General features: G+C 42.3%; 4 protein-coding genes across 12 annotated transcripts; 2 read left to right on the top strand and 2 right to left on the bottom strand.

The window, feature by feature from the left end:
- Positions 1-179: 179 nt before the first annotated feature.
- Positions 180-10,506, bottom strand: si:ch211-161h7.4 (caldesmon). Of its 7 annotated transcripts, none has more exons than XM_068651873.1 (16): positions 10,368-10,506; positions 4,770-4,804; positions 4,620-4,687; positions 4,210-4,322; positions 3,976-4,033; positions 3,760-3,904; positions 3,597-3,650; positions 3,316-3,474; positions 2,716-3,212; positions 2,048-2,530; positions 1,495-1,987; positions 1,357-1,409; positions 1,067-1,252; positions 779-936; positions 612-702; positions 180-390 (listed from the first exon to the last, which is right to left on the bottom strand). In XM_068651873.1, the coding sequence occupies exons 4-16, from the start codon at positions 4,255-4,257 to the stop codon at positions 308-310; spliced, it is 2,508 nt and encodes an 835-aa protein (XP_068507974.1). In that variant the 5' UTR covers positions 4,258-4,322; positions 4,620-4,687; positions 4,770-4,804; positions 10,368-10,506; the 3' UTR covers positions 180-307. The 7 variants fall into 7 exon arrangements, with proteins under 7 accessions (XP_068507974.1, XP_049586781.1, XP_049586778.1 ...); XM_049730824.2 differs by having other exon boundaries at positions 4,770-4,801; positions 10,368-10,502; XM_049730821.2 differs by lacking the exon at positions 10,368-10,506 and adding an exon at positions 4,902-5,108 and having other exon boundaries at positions 2,716-3,209.
- On the top strand, positions 4,630-7,887 carry LOC125975434 (uncharacterized). 3 transcript variants are annotated; one of them, XM_068651875.1, is made up of 3 exons: positions 4,630-4,815; positions 6,152-6,280; positions 6,775-7,887. In XM_068651875.1, exon 3 carries the CDS (start codon positions 6,789-6,791, stop codon positions 7,482-7,484), a length of 696 nt encoding a protein of 231 aa, XP_068507976.1. In that variant the 5' UTR covers positions 4,630-4,815; positions 6,152-6,280; positions 6,775-6,788; the 3' UTR covers positions 7,485-7,887. The 3 variants fall into 3 exon arrangements, with proteins under 3 accessions (XP_068507976.1, XP_068507975.1, XP_049586981.1); XM_068651874.1 differs by having other exon boundaries at positions 6,144-6,280; XM_049731024.2 differs by lacking the exon at positions 4,630-4,815 and having other exon boundaries at positions 5,803-6,280.
- Positions 8,467-11,019, top strand: LOC125975448 (sperm acrosome membrane-associated protein 4-like). The gene is made up of 3 exons (XM_049731047.2): positions 8,467-9,730; positions 10,382-10,534; positions 10,676-11,019. Exons 1-3 carry the CDS (start codon positions 9,676-9,678, stop codon positions 10,897-10,899), a joined length of 432 nt encoding a protein of 143 aa, XP_049587004.1. The 5' UTR covers positions 8,467-9,675; the 3' UTR covers positions 10,900-11,019.
- On the bottom strand, positions 11,010-16,694 carry msh5 (mutS homolog 5). The gene is made up of 24 exons (XM_049730840.2): positions 16,333-16,694; positions 16,140-16,263; positions 15,883-15,963; positions 15,641-15,694; positions 15,279-15,400; positions 15,075-15,184; positions 14,964-14,999; positions 14,767-14,849; positions 14,643-14,688; positions 14,427-14,565; positions 14,294-14,356; positions 14,094-14,222; positions 13,954-14,026; positions 13,758-13,867; positions 13,599-13,679; positions 13,255-13,342; positions 13,107-13,174; positions 12,935-13,053; positions 12,737-12,863; positions 12,396-12,545; positions 12,222-12,296; positions 11,567-11,713; positions 11,292-11,497; positions 11,010-11,224 (listed from the first exon to the last, which is right to left on the bottom strand). Exons 1-24 carry the CDS (start codon positions 16,399-16,401, stop codon positions 11,101-11,103), a joined length of 2,424 nt encoding a protein of 807 aa, XP_049586797.1. The 5' UTR covers positions 16,402-16,694; the 3' UTR covers positions 11,010-11,100.
- Between the last annotated feature and the right edge of the window lie 208 nt (positions 16,695-16,902).

Here is a 16,902-nt window from a genome sequence, read left to right as displayed (position 1 = left end):
TATTTCTGTTTTAATGCAAACTAAGCTGATGATTTGGTATACGCTGCAATTGAACAGCTTCAAAGTTAAAACTGGGGATTTTAAATATTTTTTTTCCATTTCTAGCTACGTTTCAAAACAACATCAGCAATGTGAGTAGGCTAAGTTTTATATTCACAGTATCAAACACTAGGAACTAATTGAATAGCACTGATGAACAGTATACATATTTATTCCTCAAGTCTACAAAGCCAAAAGAGCCACATCGAAGAAATTCATATAAAATAGTTAGAAAAAAATGTTCATGTTGTTGTGACTGACCGACACTTCAGTCTGGGGTCTCTGTGAGGATCCTGTTAAAGCAGAGGAATGCGGGCTGCTCCGCCAAGTTTTGGATGCTGTAGGCGTGGCCTGTATGAGCAAAGCAAAAGGGAAGAGATGACCAAATGAATCATAAAAACTGAGCTGCCCAACATGGCCTTAATGCAAAAGCGCGACTGAAAATGCATATGTTTAAATCCGAGTGTTAGTTTCAAAAGCCTACTTTGCAACTCCAACCCTAGTTCGAAACTCAGACCCTAAAAATTGTTGGCAACCAACCCAGAATAAAAAATGCAACTAAAGTGACTTACCACACGGCACCGTGAAAGAATTGCCTGCATGCACAAAAGATTCGACGCAGTCAATGCTCAACTTGACGCAGCTTGTTAGTAGGAAATATACCTTTTAGGGGGAAAAGAAAAAAAAAAATTATTCATTGTTTTTCCCAATATTTGTATGAGGAAAAAAAAATTCTGACCATGGTAGCGCTGTGGTCTACCCACAAAGGTTTCTTCATAAAAGAGCTCAGCAGCATCTTCCCATGAGAGGAGTTCGAAAGATGCACGTCCTCCACGATGCCCATGGTTCCAGTTTTGTGGCAGTACCAGTCAAACTGGTCAGGAGAAACTGCCAAGTCTGCAAAGAACAATTCTTGAGCTTGGTAAAAAACCCAAAAGGCTATTGCGTTGACCACCATTTGTTGATCAGTAAGTTCATAACAGTACACATACCAATTTAGAAACAAAAAAAACTAAACTGGTCTTACTCCTGTTAACCTCTCGTATCAGGGTCGTGGAGAACAGATGTTGGAGCCACTCGGTTAAGTCGTGCTTGTCCCTGGCCCGGAGGGTGCACGGCGTAAGGGGAGGGGCACACAGGTCGGTAACGGACAGCTCGGCATGGAGAAGTCTGGTCGATGGGAGGTCTGGAATCAAGACCAGTCGCCGCTTAACTAACACCAGAACACGTTGACTAAATCAACTCAATTTTATTCATGGAGTTAAAATCACTAATAACAAATATAAATGTCTCCAACTTAACGTGGATCAAACTTACCTGCATCATCGTGTGCGTCCAGTTCAATCATGGACGCCGGTCCGCTTTGTAATCTGGCCGCCGCCCCCAAAAGACAAAAATCGTGAGCAAAGGAGACAAACATACCAAGAGTGATCATCTGCTCAGCGCTTTCCTTACATGACCTGTGACGGACTTGTGCCGTCATCCCGTAGGCTCCCCCGATTTTCTTCCAACGTAAAAGTCCCCCCGTTGCTGGGACTCGCACAATCGGGAGCGTAGACTTGCACGGCGACTTTGTGACTCTGAGCGGCACCTCTATTGACAGGTAAGGTCCGGCTGGAGACGTCCACAATGGGATCCGCTCTCCTCGTCTGCTCTTCGTCCTCAGTGCTGGGCAGTGCCTGGCTGGTGCGCTTGTCCAATTTTGATGGTGGTCTGCTTAATCTAGCTTTTGTTTTCTTGTCAAGTTTACGCTTCTCCTGACTCGGTTGAAGAACCTGTTCTGCCTCCGCCTCCTTGGGGGTGACCGTGGCCTTCCACCACTCACTGGGTGGTCTTCTTGGCCGTTTGGACGACGGCTGCTCGAGAAATGTGGTTGAAGCCCATTGGATGGGCGGGATGGACATTTTCTTAGCGGGGCGCTGGTACACTTGCTGGAATATTTGATGCTCTGGAAAACACGAACATTTGGTTTGACGGACGGAAAAGGCTTTGGGTGTTTGCATCGTACCTGACTTGCGGCTGTGGTCTCGCTGGTTGGATACCGGAGGACTGAAAAGCCGAGGAGGATCCGTGGTTTCCTCTTGCTCCTGATGATCTGGTTGTTCTGCTATATCAGAGGTTAGCTCACTGGCAGATGGTTTCATCAGGGCTTTCTTCTTCTTCTTCAATTCCCTCTTCTTATTGTTTTTCACATCCATCTTGCTTGTACTTTTGAGGACATCCTTGGCCTTGGAGGATGACGCCGACGCGGCCTTGGGCGGTTCTCCCCGGTTGGCTTTTGGCTTCTTGACAGGGGGAGTCTTATTTCTCACCTCGGGCTGCTCCTCGTTTTGAGGCGAGCTCACCCACCACTCTCCGGGCGGGTTTCTTCTCCTTTTGCCAAGCACCTGATGCCACTCGGGGGAACTCCCGCTCGGAGCGGATTGATGGTTTTGTTCAACCGTTGGGGCCGGCGAATCCTCAGCAGGGTTCGGCTTTCCCGAGTCGAAATCTGAGGGACAAAAAAAAACGCACTTTTAATTATTATGTATTATATTACCATTGTTTTGTTTTCATTCATAAATACAAGCAATTAGATTCCTTTTAATTTTTAAATTATTCAGAAAAGTTGATATTAAATCAAAATAAAAGTTTCCTGCCCTAGCCAACTTGTTGTATGATCGCTAAAATTCTTACCTGCCAATTCAACAGCTTGACGCTGTTCACTGCTGGGCTCCTGACATCGTTCCTTAGTCCGCTTGACCTTCGCAGCCGGCCCACTGCTCTCGGGATTTTTTCGTCTGGCTTTTGAAGACGTCTTCACCTCGGATGAAGGCCGGACACTCTGGTCATCTGTCGAGCTGTCGGCCGCCACTTGGGGTTGCTCGTCGGCCATCTTGCGTGGATTCTTTTTGTTGTTGGTATTGCGACGCTTTGGCTCCTTCTTTTTTTCTCTCTGTGGAGTTTTTTTGCGGGCTGTCGGCTCTTTGAGTAAATTCTTGCTTGAATGCTCCGTGTCCCGGCAGCTGTCCATCAACGCGCCTTTGTCACTTCTGGACTCTTTCTGCGGCTGCTGCTTAAGGGTCCGTTTGGTGGGAATGGAAAAGAGAATAGGATCGTCGTCCTCCAAAATCAGGAAATCCTCCTCAACCTCGGGAGGGGGTGTGGGCGCTTTAACCGGAGTCGGGGTTCTTCTGAAAGCATGGGAGATGTTATTTTTTCACTATTTAGTCACTATATCCTTAAATACCATCCAATGTCATATGTGATTAATCGGGAAAAGTCCAATCAACTCACAATTTGCTTTTGGGCTGACTGGATTCTCGAACCTTCTGCAGGAACGCCCAGATGTTTTTTTTGACAGGGAGCTGCACGCTCTCCTCTGTGGACTTTCTGTGAACGTCCTCATGATCCTCCTCAGCAGTGGACGTACTCGGCTCCTCCTGAACTGACTTGCTAATAAAATTCAAAAAATATACACGATGACAGCACAAGAAGAATCATCAGTTTTTTTTAACCATCTTTTTTTTCTTTTAATTATAATCTGGTCAATTCAATCCAAAAACCAAACTACCAACCTTGATGCTTGCTTCTGGGAATTCTTGTCACTGACAGTGGGACTTTGTTTATGGCTGGAAAGAGATGGATAGTAAATGAAATTCACATTTCAGGACATACAAGTAGACAAGCAGCGCTAAGAAGTAGCCAAAACAAAAACTCTCTTTATCAATCACTTCTTACTTGTCGGAGGCGAGCGTAATCGTCAAAGTGTTTCCTCCACAGTCGCCCAGGATCGGCGACAGCATTTCGCCTTTGTCATTAGTCTCCGCCTGTGCTGATGTCAGCCCTGTGTTCTCCTCTAGTGGGCTGGATGTCTTCACATGTCCTTTGGAAAAAATATTTAAAATGGTCTGAGACAAAGTTGCATGATGAAACAAAGCCTAGTGAGGTTCTTACCAATGTTTAGTTCAGGACTTGGCGAGCATGTCGCAGGATGGAATAATTCTTTGGGAGACTAAAGATACAAAAGGAATCATTTTTAGTTCAATTTAGTGGAAGACCTGACTTAAGATATATTTTTTGGTTTGCCACAAAAATCTGAATCTCTTTTTAACCTCTACTAACTAGTTTATTTTGCGAGACTCAAACCTATTAGATTCCAGCTCCAAATGTGTTATGACTTTTATGTACCATTGCAGGTTTCGCCTTTAGAGCTTGTGGCGTAGCACGTCTCGCCATATCGTTTTCCTCAATATCCGACTCCGAGAGTTGGACAGTTAAGGGGAGTACATGAATTGGAGAGTCTGTGCAGAACAAATACATGAATATCAATGCATGGAAACAAATGTTGATCATATTGATACAAATGAAGAGATGTCATTTTTAATGTGATTATTGTGTCACTCGAGCAGACAATCAGAAATAACCAGACAGTTTTATTTAGAGAACGACACGTTACAAGGTTGAGTCTTATGGTTCAGTTATAAACCAAATTGATCACATTAAAAGAAAAACTTTATAGCACACGACGTGAAACAAACGTGGAAAACAAAAGAAAACGTACCCAAGTCATCAAACAGAAATAACAAAGCGTAACATACCCACGTCATCAAAGATCCTGTCAATATCTCCGATTGACAACCTGCCTCTCCATTTTTCTTTCGGTGCACTAGAAATATTAGGAACATATTTAGCCCGTTATTTTCAAGGGATTAAAAATAAATGCAAATTTTATTGACTAAATAACTTACTTCTTATAGTACAGCTTCTTCCTTGCTCCACTCTGCTGACAGACAGGTACGTTATTACCACATTTAACTAGTACTAATTGAAGTTAGTGGCCCTTTTTCACAAAATTAAGACACGATTATACGTTAACTCACCTTATACTGACTGGCGTCTTCCATTTCTTGTACCCCAGTTGTGGTTTAGCTAGCTAGCTAGCAGTTAAAACGACTGTTTCGGAATCCGCGTAAACGTTTTGTCGCCACACCATCCAAAAAACGGGCTTTTTTCTTCTTTCTCAAGGAGTGAAGCATAAGTTAACGTTCTGCTGACATTACTACAACAACAAAAATGGCGCCGTTTTGTTTGAAACATAACCGCGCAAGCGCGTATCCTGTGGCGCGTGTTCTCTTTGTGTATTTCCGGTAGACACAAAACGTTGCATAGCGGCCATGTTGGTAGGGGCAACATTCCCATTAAAAGCATTACATCCAGTGCAATTAAGCCGAGAAAATGCTCATTTTTAACCCATATTTACGAGGTTTACATTTTCTTATTATATCAATACAGAATACACAAAACAAAAAAGGCCTGCCCTCTTGTAAATGGTAGTTTTTTTAAATAAAAATAAATTTGCATATGCAAATTCAAGTCTTCATAAAATCCCATGATGATGCATCTGTGGGTGGTTTTGAGAGCCACTGTATTGTCCTGTTATCCGCAAAGTGGATCCATTGCCAACATTTTTCCAAGTACCATAACTGCAATGTTGGCAGTGGATCTTCAGCACTTGTCTGCTCGGTTATGACGCATGCTTCAACGTGCCAGGTCATCATAACTTGAACCCTCTTTCGGTCAAATAGACCTTTTAATTTTCCCACTCCCTATTGCACCCTTAAATTTGTGAACATTAGGAAATAAAATATGATATATATGAAATATCGATACTAGCTCAACTGATTTGTTTTCCACAACTCAAAACCTTCAGTATTAAACAAATTGAAGAAAAAGTACATTTGACTATAAATTCATAATTATAATTCAATTAAGTAACGCAAATATGTGCTCTAGGTCAATTAAGGGTGGGCAAACATTAATGTAAGATCCAATATGCATCAAGATTTGGTTTTGTATACATATTCTTAAACTATGAGCTTTGCTAAGATCCTTTTTTGGGGTTAAAGTCCATATTTTTACATCACTGTGAACGTGTCAAGCACCAAGAATAACACGACTCACCGTGGGACTGCCCCTGATTCCCACGACCCCTCCTCCACACACACACGCACACACACATATGCGCTCATAAGCACACAGAGCGAGAGGAGGCAATGCAGCTTTGCACCACTTTTGTAAGACAGTTACTTCCTAGAATTTGAAAAAAAAAAAGAAAGCTTCAGTTCAACAGTGGCGTGGAACGCGGCAAGGAGAAAGAAGTCTCCGTTTGAGAACAAAAGATGTTGGAGTGGAGAAACGCAGGAGGCAACTGATGCTTGTTGAGTGAAGGACCATGATTTGCATCGAGGAGCAAAACAAGGCAAGTAGGCAATTTTTCCAACATTTTTTTTTGTAAACACCGGCAATGCAGCTAAGAGCACGTTGATGGCTACATCACGCTCACACTTGAAGCACCACTTCTGCTGCTTGGAGCTAAATGATGACTTGGCAATGTCTGCGGTAAAGTGAGTGTCACTGAAAGGGGTCAAATCATGTCCAGTGAGAGAGGACAATTATAATTCCCACGACCAGGAAATGTCATGTCGGAGAAATTTGTTTCCCAAAATGGTCATCTTGCACCTCTCCAACAACTTGTTGCGATTTTCACTTTATGTGCTAATGTAGTCATCATTTCTACTTTGAATGTTCCCGTCTGAGGTAAAGAGATCCTGCTGCTGCTCCACAGAGGACAAGCGTCTCATTAAGTCAGCACATGTCCTATTAAAGCAGCTATTTCCTGTTGTGCCCTCTCCAAAACCCACATCCCCCCCTAGACACACTTCCTTCCTAAAGCTACACACTTTTATTTTGCAGTTTGGACCAAGAGGATGACAGCTGCCAGCAGCCACTCTTCCCAGTCGTCACAAGTGGACTGCGTCCTGCCATGTCAACGGAGAAAATTCAACTCCAACCAGACCCGACTTCGCCTACGCTCGGCCCCGGGCGCGTGGTTAATAGTGGGCGTGTTGGTGGTGGCGCTGGGGATGTGCGTGGCCATGGCTGGTTACGTGGCGTCGCCGCCGAGGCACTTCGGTGCCCTCAGGTCCAGCCCCAAGGACAAGATGAAACTGGCCGGGCCTATGGTCATGGGCGTCGGGTTGTTCATCTTCATCTGCGCCGCTAGCCTGCTCTACGAGAATCGAGATCGAGAGATCCGCATGCTGAAGATGTGCAAAGACCCTGAGGACAGGAAGGGAGACTGGGAGGACTGGCAAGAACAAGCCATCTTCAGTGGGCAGAAACAGTGGGAGATTAGAGACGAGGAACAGGATGGGAGCCTCTACCCTCCTTCTTTGTCTTGCAAGAACATTGAGGACATCAATAAATCACTGCAACGTCATCTAGATGCAGAAGATGAAGCTGAGAGGGAGGGCAAGTCGACACTTGTGGCTCAAGTTCTGCACCACCAGGAGCCAAGTCCTCATTCGTCTTCCCTCGGACATTCCGGTCCTCACCCCTCTGCCTTCCCAGACAAGTCCAGCAAGATTAACACACGGACCTGCTCTGCACTCTCCGAGCCTTGATCATCTTCATGGGAGTGCGAGGAACGCTATCTTCCGCTAACACATGTTTGTCTTGTAAATGTTTGGGCGCCTCAGAGAGGTGCTGCATTCCAAATTTTTGGACAAATTCCATATGGAACTTAAGGGGTCGGCGGGTTGAGCTTTTCAGTTGAAGGTTTAAAAAAAAAAAAAAAAGTCTGGTGACCTTTAAGTGTGTCATCTACTATTAAAAAATATATATTTGAGATAGCGGGTATTCCAAAATCGGACTATATTGTTTTGACATGCAGCTTTATTTATTTCATTTTCCATTCATGCAGTGAACTTGGAACTATTTATCTTTGCACGACTTTCCGTTCAGAACAAGTTGTGACAAATTCTATATCACCAATAAATGCAGATATAAATATATATCATTTTCAGGGCTACTTGTACTGTTGCAGTTCCTAGAATACTTCCAAAGACGGGAAACTGCAGTTTCACTTGTTTTTAATCCTTTTTAATTATCATTTATCGTTTTTCCGGTACAAAAGAATCTAAAGACTCACTTCTAACGATTCTTTTTTGGTCTCACCGACTCAAAACTTTTTTTCTTCTTCCTTCCCGACCATTTTAGGACTTTTTCCAAAACGTATTTCACATCAGAGGATACCAGACTTCACAATTTACTTCGTCTTTTCGCGGACAGGGTTCAGTTTAAGAGGATCAGGCAGATTAGGTGCCAAATCAGTCTACATCTTATCTCAGGCGTACTATAATCTATCGTCTTTATCTGAGGAAATCGTTTCTTGGTCCAAAACGAGATGCTACGTCGAGGCTACACTCCTCTCACTCCACACCTACAGCCTGGCTATAAATACCAGCCGGGGCTTTGCATTCTTTAAATTCACAATGTCCGTCTCTTTTTCCCTTTAGTGTGGTCAAGCGGGGTGTTAAAGAATTTTAATTATCGCTTGGATGGAAAAGAAGGATGGCATTTAAAAAGAGGGAGGGGGGGGTGGGGGATTCCGAAGAGGCTATTGAGTTTTCCCTGACGCAGCAGAAGCGGGCCCTCCTGCTATCTTGACCTTTTCACGCTATGCTTTCTTTAAAATTCCAGCAGATGAAGCGCTTGACGCCACCACATGGAGTTTAATAGTTGCTTTAGGATCAGGGAATGTTTTTTCCCTCCCGTTGAAGTGTACAAGTCATTTGCATGCCTCCAACCCGCTAGCGCAGCGGAGGCTTTTTTGTGTGGGCAGGATGCGATTCATTCTGCGGCAGCACGAAGTTGCAAGCGCATCTTGCAAAAAAGCTGCCAGGCATTCACACAACTCAAGTGATTCTCAGCGAGAGATGTGTGACACCATGGGACGTTCAAGAATTCCCTTCTGATGATGCCGTTAAAAAAATTTGTCATGTCCCGGAGCTCACTGTAAATATCTTATGCCCCGCCCACAAAAATTGTGGACATGCTGCTCTGAAAATACTTTTTATTTTTCCCCACATCACTACTTCATTTCTTTTTGTATGGAATTCTTCTCCACCCACCATAGCAAATGTTTCCCAGCAGACTCTCTTCCATCTCCGTTTAATCGCTTCACATCAAATTTAAAGGCAGTAAAAATAAAAATGGACTGACTGGACTTTTCAGCATTGGTTGCTTCTGCAATACTAACTTGAAAATGCTCCACTAGTTATGTAAGAAGTTTTCATGCTGCATTGTGAATCAAACTGTGTGTGTGTGTATTAAGCAGACGGACAGTAGGACGTAAGCCTCTTAAGTTAGCGCTGACTCAGGACACATGCAGTTATGCTGCTCTGAAACAGACACACAAACCGTGAAAAAAAAAAAAAAAAAGGTGTGATGGCGAGAAGCAACCAGGCTGAAAATGTTCATTTAATTTCGCCTACAACCGAGTCAGTTTGGTATAATGAGGGACAAGCTTTGGCGTCATCCTCCTCCTCATCCTCACGAAGCTTCAAATGTGTCATTTCTACTGTGTCGCACATGTTGGAAATGCTAATAAACCAAATGGCGATTATGATAATTAAGTAGAACGCAACATCTTTAATGTAATGGTCGGGTAGTAGGACAAGTTTTTTTTTTAAGTATCCAGCAACTGATTAGTGGTGATGAGAAAACAGAGGCATCACTGACTACTAATCCAATTTGAAACTCTCCGCTCGACTTTGCAGCCGTGGAAAGAACAGGAAAAGTATCCCGCAGACAATGAGAGGACTAATGTTGTTTGTTTTGGGAATTGTGATGTTCTCGTATGCTCAAGGTAAGACAACATCTGGAAATTAGTCATCAACAGGCCTCAAGTCACAAAATTCTAGCGGGAGCAGCCTGCTGATTATATTAGTGTTAGTAAAATAACAGTTGTGTTTAATCCTATCGGAGAACTTTCATTTATGGTTACATACAGAAAGTCATTTTAAATTAATTTTAATATAAATTTAGGTGCAAGTCTAGAGCAGACACGGGGAAAATGTCAAATATTGGTTTTCAAATGTATTAATTAATTTACTCGGTCCAGATATTTATCAGATCTGTTAAGATTGTGATATTTCAAGGTTATAAACAATTAGTGTGTTATTGTTTTTGCCGAGATGGGTTAAAGCACAGCCAATGAGATGAAGACGGATGAGGACTTAACGGCAAGTCATCTCACAAGCTCAAGCAGTCATTGAATGGACTCTTAGGCTTTACGTTCAAACATAGAATTACTGACCGAGCGATATTGAAATGTGTCTTCAATGATATTTTAAAATGTTCGATTTATACCATAAAATTACATTAACACTGAATTTGGAATAAACTGTTCTGTCACTGTTATGGAAAACCTGAATTAGCATCTGGAATAGAGAGAAATGTTTTGTTGTGACCATTAAATATGAGAGTTAATCAGAAAAGACTACCTGTGTGGGCTCAGGTGAAGAAAAGGAGGAGCTGGAGCAGATGTTGGAGGAAGAGGAGGAACTGCTGCAGTGTTTCCGTTGTGATCTGGGCTTCTGGGACGCATGTTACACCACGGAAACCAACTGCAGCCTCGGGGAGCGATGCTTCACGGGCCGCGGGAAAGCAGGTCGGTGTCTTGTATGGAAAGCCGTTTCTGTATAGTACTGGGAGAACTTTGTCATGGCGGAAGATGTACGACAGCAGTACTGCTTATCTGAAACGAAAAACAAGTATCAAATGTCATGTTTCAAATGTGTTTCCTCCTCAGTTGATGTTCTGGATGTAAAGACGCTTGGCTGTGTTAAAGCAGAGGAGTGCAACGTGGAGAGCAGCGTGGAGCTCTTCTCCAACAACACCGTCTTCTCCATGACTAAATATTGCTGCGACACCCCCTTCTGCAATGCTGCGTTGAAATCGACAGCGGATACGCTTTTGTGGGTCGCTGTATCGTTTTTGATATCTTGGAACGTCACGAGAGTCTCAACACACTGAGAAGCCAACGTTGATTGAACCAATAGACTCTTCCCGCATGGTGAAAATGACAACTCACCCGAGTGACAAATTTTTGCATGACCTGTTCCGAAATAAAGATACAAAACCAATTTTGCCGGATACATAGGTCTTAATTTAGTTTCTAACCACTATGTTGTCAAACAGTGTGAACAGTTCCAACAAAAACATCCGAATTGGAAACTAAGTAGGACACTTCATCTTCTGTCCAGCAGAGGGCAGAATTTCCTCTTCCAAGAAGCGCTGCAAATCCAGATTGTCATCATCCAGGTCCAGGCTCATAAATTTCTCCACCATGGTCGCGTATCTGTCAAACAACACACCTGGATGTCCACTTCACAATGCTTCTGGCGAAACAAAAGAATCGGACAAACCTATCGGCCTCCTCGTCTGATTTATCAATACGTTTGATGGCTTTTCCTGTCCTGTAGAGTTCTGACACTTCCAAACCTCTCTGTACAACATCATCAGGCAAGCCAGCCAATCTGGCGACATTGGCAGCATAACTAGATTGGCAGATGCCTTTCCTCAATTGGTACAGAAACACCAGCTCATCCCCATCCACTGCCGTCTCAAGCGTCTGAAACAGAAGCATCATGTCCGCTCCAGGCTTCCATTTCAATAATGGAGTGAGAGCATCTGTTAGTACCAGAAGAGACAGCAGGTTGGAGGTGGGTAAGAGGCCCAGTTGCAGCAAACTGTGGAAGTTAGTGGCCAGCAGGATGTGAGGAACATCAACGGGAGCGTTGTTCAGCCAATGAGAGATGGTTGCAGCCAGTAAGGACAAGCCGTCCACCTGTAAGAGCAAATAGTTCAAATCAACCATGCAAAACAATTCACCTTTAAAAACAACATTATGCAAAGCCAGAATGTCCAATAAAAAGTCTTCAGGTATAAATGTTGCCTCCGAGACAGCTGCGGTTTTAATTCATGGCGGTAATAAAGCGTTAAAGCTCCCATTTGTGTTGCCTCGGAGGCAGAACACACTCTTTTATGCAAAAACTGCCTCCTGCGCATCTTAAATAGTTCAGCCTGTGCGATCGGAACAACAAATGTCAAGCTCGTGGGGGATTTTCTAAATAAATAGGTTACAATGTGGCAACCGGGACGATACCATGAATTATTAACTAAATATCATCCTATTGATCAAAAGTGAGCATTATTATTCTTGAAAAATCCAAATTTTAGATTATGCAAACGGTGCTGAATGTTGCACTTCTCCTGCAGCTCTGCGTTGAATAATACATGCCGGCTGGTTTTAGTGAGAATATTTCCCGATGCAAAAAGGCAAATATATTCCTTACGGTGTTTGTCCCTTTTCCAAATTCATCAATCAGCACTAATGAGTTGCCTGTGCTGCTGCGAAGTGTCTGGGACATCTGGGAAAAAAAAAAAAAAATGTTAATGTCGCATTGGTGTGTTTGTGGGTGCAATGAATTTTTATTTATTTTCCACAGTGAGAATGAATCGATACCAACCTGGTTGAGGTCAATCATGAAGGTACTGAGACCCACGGACACGGATTCTCGGCCAGGCATGCAGGTGAATATTCCATCCACCAAGCCTATCTCAGCACCCTTGGCTGGGACGTCAGAGCCGACGTGAGCCATGAAGACGATCAGACCGACCTAGTGAAGACATGGGTTATCAACAAATGACGTAGTCTAAACATAACATGTGGAGTCGAGGACTTTCCAACATGAGCACTGTTTGAATGTACAGATAAAATTGTGATAGGGTTGATATGATTTGAGGAACTAGGTTTTGTTCTATCTTAGCTTAAGCTCAAGATCCTTGACATTTTTTTTTTTTTTTTTACCTGTTTGAGGTAGATGCTCTTCCCAGATGAGTTGGGCCCTGTGATGATCTTAATCCTGCCCTGTGACTCAAGACTCTCAAAGGAGTTAGCCACAAACACAGGAGAACACACCTCCAACAACGGGTGTCTGATGAGTAAAACAGCAGCCATTTTGTTTTTCACAATACAATCATTTCAAATTATTTGATAAGTGCCAACCTGCCCTGATTGATCTTTATTGCTTTGCCGCTGATTAGCTTGGGTGAGGTGTAGTTGTACTCCTGGGAGACTTTACTCAGCGACATTAGACAGTCCAGCTCGGCAGCCAGGTCCAGAACCTTCATAAGGTGAACAATCAGGAATGAAGATGTGTAACATATTGCATGACAACCTTATATAGAGAGTCGCTCCTTTCCAAGATGGCGTTTTGTAGTTGATTCATGACAGCTGTTTCCATGTCTAAGGGAAAGAGATGGTTTATGATGAGAAGAGTATTTTATTTATTAGTATTCTGTTTTTTTTTTTTTAGAGTAACAAACCTCTGATGTCACAGTGCAAATCTCCCAGGAGGTCGTCCAGCTCTCTGGTCCTCTGGTTGCGGTAGTTCAGGTGATCTTCTGATAGAAACTAGCGCACATTTCACACACATGAAAACATTGATGTTTTTTTCTTAGAAATGATTTGCTGACTTTTAGCATTTAAGATCTGATATCCAATAAATTACAATTTTATCTGGGAACATCCTTTGACCAATTCCAACCTATTAGAGATGGACATAATAAGTGATGAGTCATCAATATCATCACAATAAGCGATTCTCCCATCTCTTCAAAGATTTTTATCTTCTATAGCGTTGGATCATAGATCATATTAATAAACCCACCATGAACTCAAGGCCCTCTATCTCAAAATCTTGTTTCGTCACCATATTAGGCGGCCGCGGAACAGAGAGCAGGAACCCGATCTGGTGGAAGAGATATGAATGAGTCGCATAAAAAACGATTGTGGAAGATATTGTAAATGAGAAAGTAAAGAAGAAGACCAAAGGGATGTAGACGACGCAGCAGGAGGTGAATCTGGGATCCAGGTGTGTCAGCTCTCTTCTCGCAACATCCGACAGGAAGGTGGACAAGCCCGCCATTTGTCTTTTCTCTGACGGAGAAAAACAGCATAGTTGATTAATACTTCTTAGCCACTCTTATTAAATCCTTGCATATTGAAAATAATTCAATACTCACTTTCATCGATTGCCGGATCTATATTTGGTTTGACGGTAAAGCGGTTCTCAACTACACTGTTTTCAAAGTCCACCTGTGTGCCAGTGACAGGAAATATTTGTGACGTGTAACTTAAAAATTGAGAACATCTCATCTGGTACCACACGGCTGATGAGAGAAGCGATGTATTGGAGGTCATCAGAGAAGCGTTCGCTGATGTCCCGGAACAGTTGAATGGATTGAGGAAGGTGTCGTACTGTGTCTCTGATATAAACTGCATTGTGCACCGTCTAATAAAAAAATTAAAAATAAAAATCAGATCCAGAAAATGCTTGCTCAGGATTGCACAAATTGATTTTACCTTGTAAAGACTTTGCCAATCTGTCACTTTGGTGTGTGAGAGAGACATCCTACGCAAAAGAGTCTGCAACACAACAAGCTTTTATGACAAGGTGAACAATCGCAGACGTAGCAAAAAGGGCACAAAAAAGTACCGGGATGTTTCTGATGTTACGTAGTGACGTCCGCAAAGTGTCCAGGTAGTCTGAATTCCGAGGCGACGTGAAGAAGCGGATCACTTTCTGTCGTCGGTTCAACACGTCGAGGTCAATCGTCGGCCGTAAGAACCACTGACTGGAATGGGAGGAGGACTTTGTCATCTTAAGCACTTCCATAAAATATATTTAAAAGTGAACCTAGCAAATTCTCACCGTAGCAGTTTGGATCCAAACCTGCAACTGCAGCAGTTTAATAATCCTGCAAGGTAAAATACAGATTAAAAGCGTTATATAAATATCCTTAGTCAAAAAAATATCTGGGTCTTTCATATTGTACCATAAAGGCTGAATCCTTCTTTTTCACCCGAATGAAGTTTATACACAGATGGGTGAAGCTCTGATTTGAAGATCTGAAGAACACTGAAAAAAATATGTAAACATATGAGGCATTTTATACATATTAAAAATTTGAATGTGTATTGATTATCTAACGAATAGTCAACTCTTCGCTAATTTTAGCGTTGTCCCACTTACCTGTATGCTTCCCTGTCGATGTACAACACACCTTTACTGTGTTGGTGGGATATAAAAAAACAATAATCATTAAAAAAAATTATGTTCTGCGTTGATTTAGGCGTGCCTTACAGCGTGTAGGCACTGAAATGCAGGATAGGCACGGCAACACTGCTGTCTTCCAGCTCAACTCCCACTCTCCTCCTGTCCATGCATTTTAGAAGAGCGCCAAGTGCCCTCAGCTATGTCCAATCGGCACATGGACACACGCCAATTCATCAATTTAATAAAAGTGGCACTTGACGAGTTGGAATGAAGAATTAACAGCTGGCTCACCATGAGGGGGGAGTCGAAGGAGATACAGGAGGCGAGGTAGGCCATCTTCTCAGATTCTGAAATGGAGGCGGGGAGGAAAGGCAGGTGGGCTGAAAGCAGCCTTGTCTTGCCGAGTTCCAGACCTGAAAAAATAAAATATGTGCTTTAAATATTAATTTGTGAGTAGGTATATGTGCACAAAATAATTTTCCTATCATTCTTGGACTGTCAATAGTGTGTTGGAGTTTCTAATGAAGCTGAGCTTTATATTTTTTGTTCATGGGAATGATGTTAAACCCACAAATGAGTATTTTTGTGACCGTTATTTCTATTTGATGGCTACAATTGAGTTCTTCGTGGCTTTTTGCTGTTGTATTACTTACCAAAGTCAAGATATGGATAAATAACCACCTCTGGTTTGTAGTCTGGATTTGACTCTGAAAAGAATTAAACAAAAACGTCTTACAAGTTGTACAACAGCATGTTTTATTGTTTATCACTCTTACAGGCCGCTATCGTTGCCTTGACCACAGATACTGCCGGCCTGATACACCATGACAACATAACAAGCCCTCTGGCAAAGTCTTTCTGTCCTTGCCAAAACATTTTGTTCCCATGGACTCACCAAGTTGGATCAGGAAGCGGGTCATGCAGCGCTCTTGCTTTGCACTGGTGATAATCACTTGAGGACAAATCTCCTGAATGACTAAATAGTTGAAGAATGATGTTAGACACAAAATGGCGGTTTTAAACGCCATTTTATCAAGCTAGCTAAACATCAAATTAACTTGGTATGTTTGACGTTAGCCGTTTACGATGTATAATAAATTTATTTAGTGCTATTTAGGTGGAAAACAACTTCTAAATAAGGTTCAAAAGTACCTCTGGCCAGAAGATTTAACTCGTGGTTATCTGGAGTATCAACCATATAGTGGATAGACGAGTCTTTACTGTCATAGAAGCAGAGGCCCACTTGGTTCTGTTGCGCCAAAACGCTCAGTAAAATCTAGGACGAACACACGCCATTAAAGTACGCGGTTAAATTTTACTATAGTTTAATCTCAGGGAAATAAACCTCGGAGTCTTGGTCTTCCTCTGCTGAAGGCAAGGTGCTTCCTCCTGCTGTTTCTTCCATGGCTTCCATTACAGGTTTGAATATTGTGAAGATTGGAGAAATGTGATATTACGAAAGTTTTGGCTAGCAGGCTAATTAAGTTAGCCACGAAAGAAAACCGCCAAAAAGCGAACTTCACGCTTTGAAAAATTATTTAGGACAAAAATACTTATATAGAATTAATTTAACATGGATAACGTTCAGATAAAATGTTAGTAATTTAATGGAAAAAGCGAAAAAGTACTTATTGTTTGGCGGTGTGGCTAAGCTAGGAGCTAACATTCAATTGTGTGTGTGTGTCGCAGGTACGGCGCAGTTTACGCATCTCAACGTTGTTATCTACATAAATGTAAGTAGAATTTTTTCTTTTTTTCCAGATTTTTTTCTTAATTACTATATCAAAATAATTATTATGAAGGCAAATGGTTGTGTTCACCTGTTTATACAATACACTATATTTCACTAATAGAGTAGCCAAATTATTACTTAAAAATACTGTTATTTTTAGAAAAATTCAGTGGAAACTACTGT

This window comes from Syngnathus scovelli, chromosome 9 (genome assembly GCF_024217435.2).
Source record: "Syngnathus scovelli strain Florida chromosome 9, RoL_Ssco_1.2, whole genome shotgun sequence".
Classification (NCBI taxonomy): domain Eukaryota; kingdom Metazoa; phylum Chordata; class Actinopteri; order Syngnathiformes; family Syngnathidae; genus Syngnathus; species Syngnathus scovelli.
Note: the sequence above shows the minus strand (reverse complement) of the source record. Positions and strands in the feature narration are given on the sequence as shown.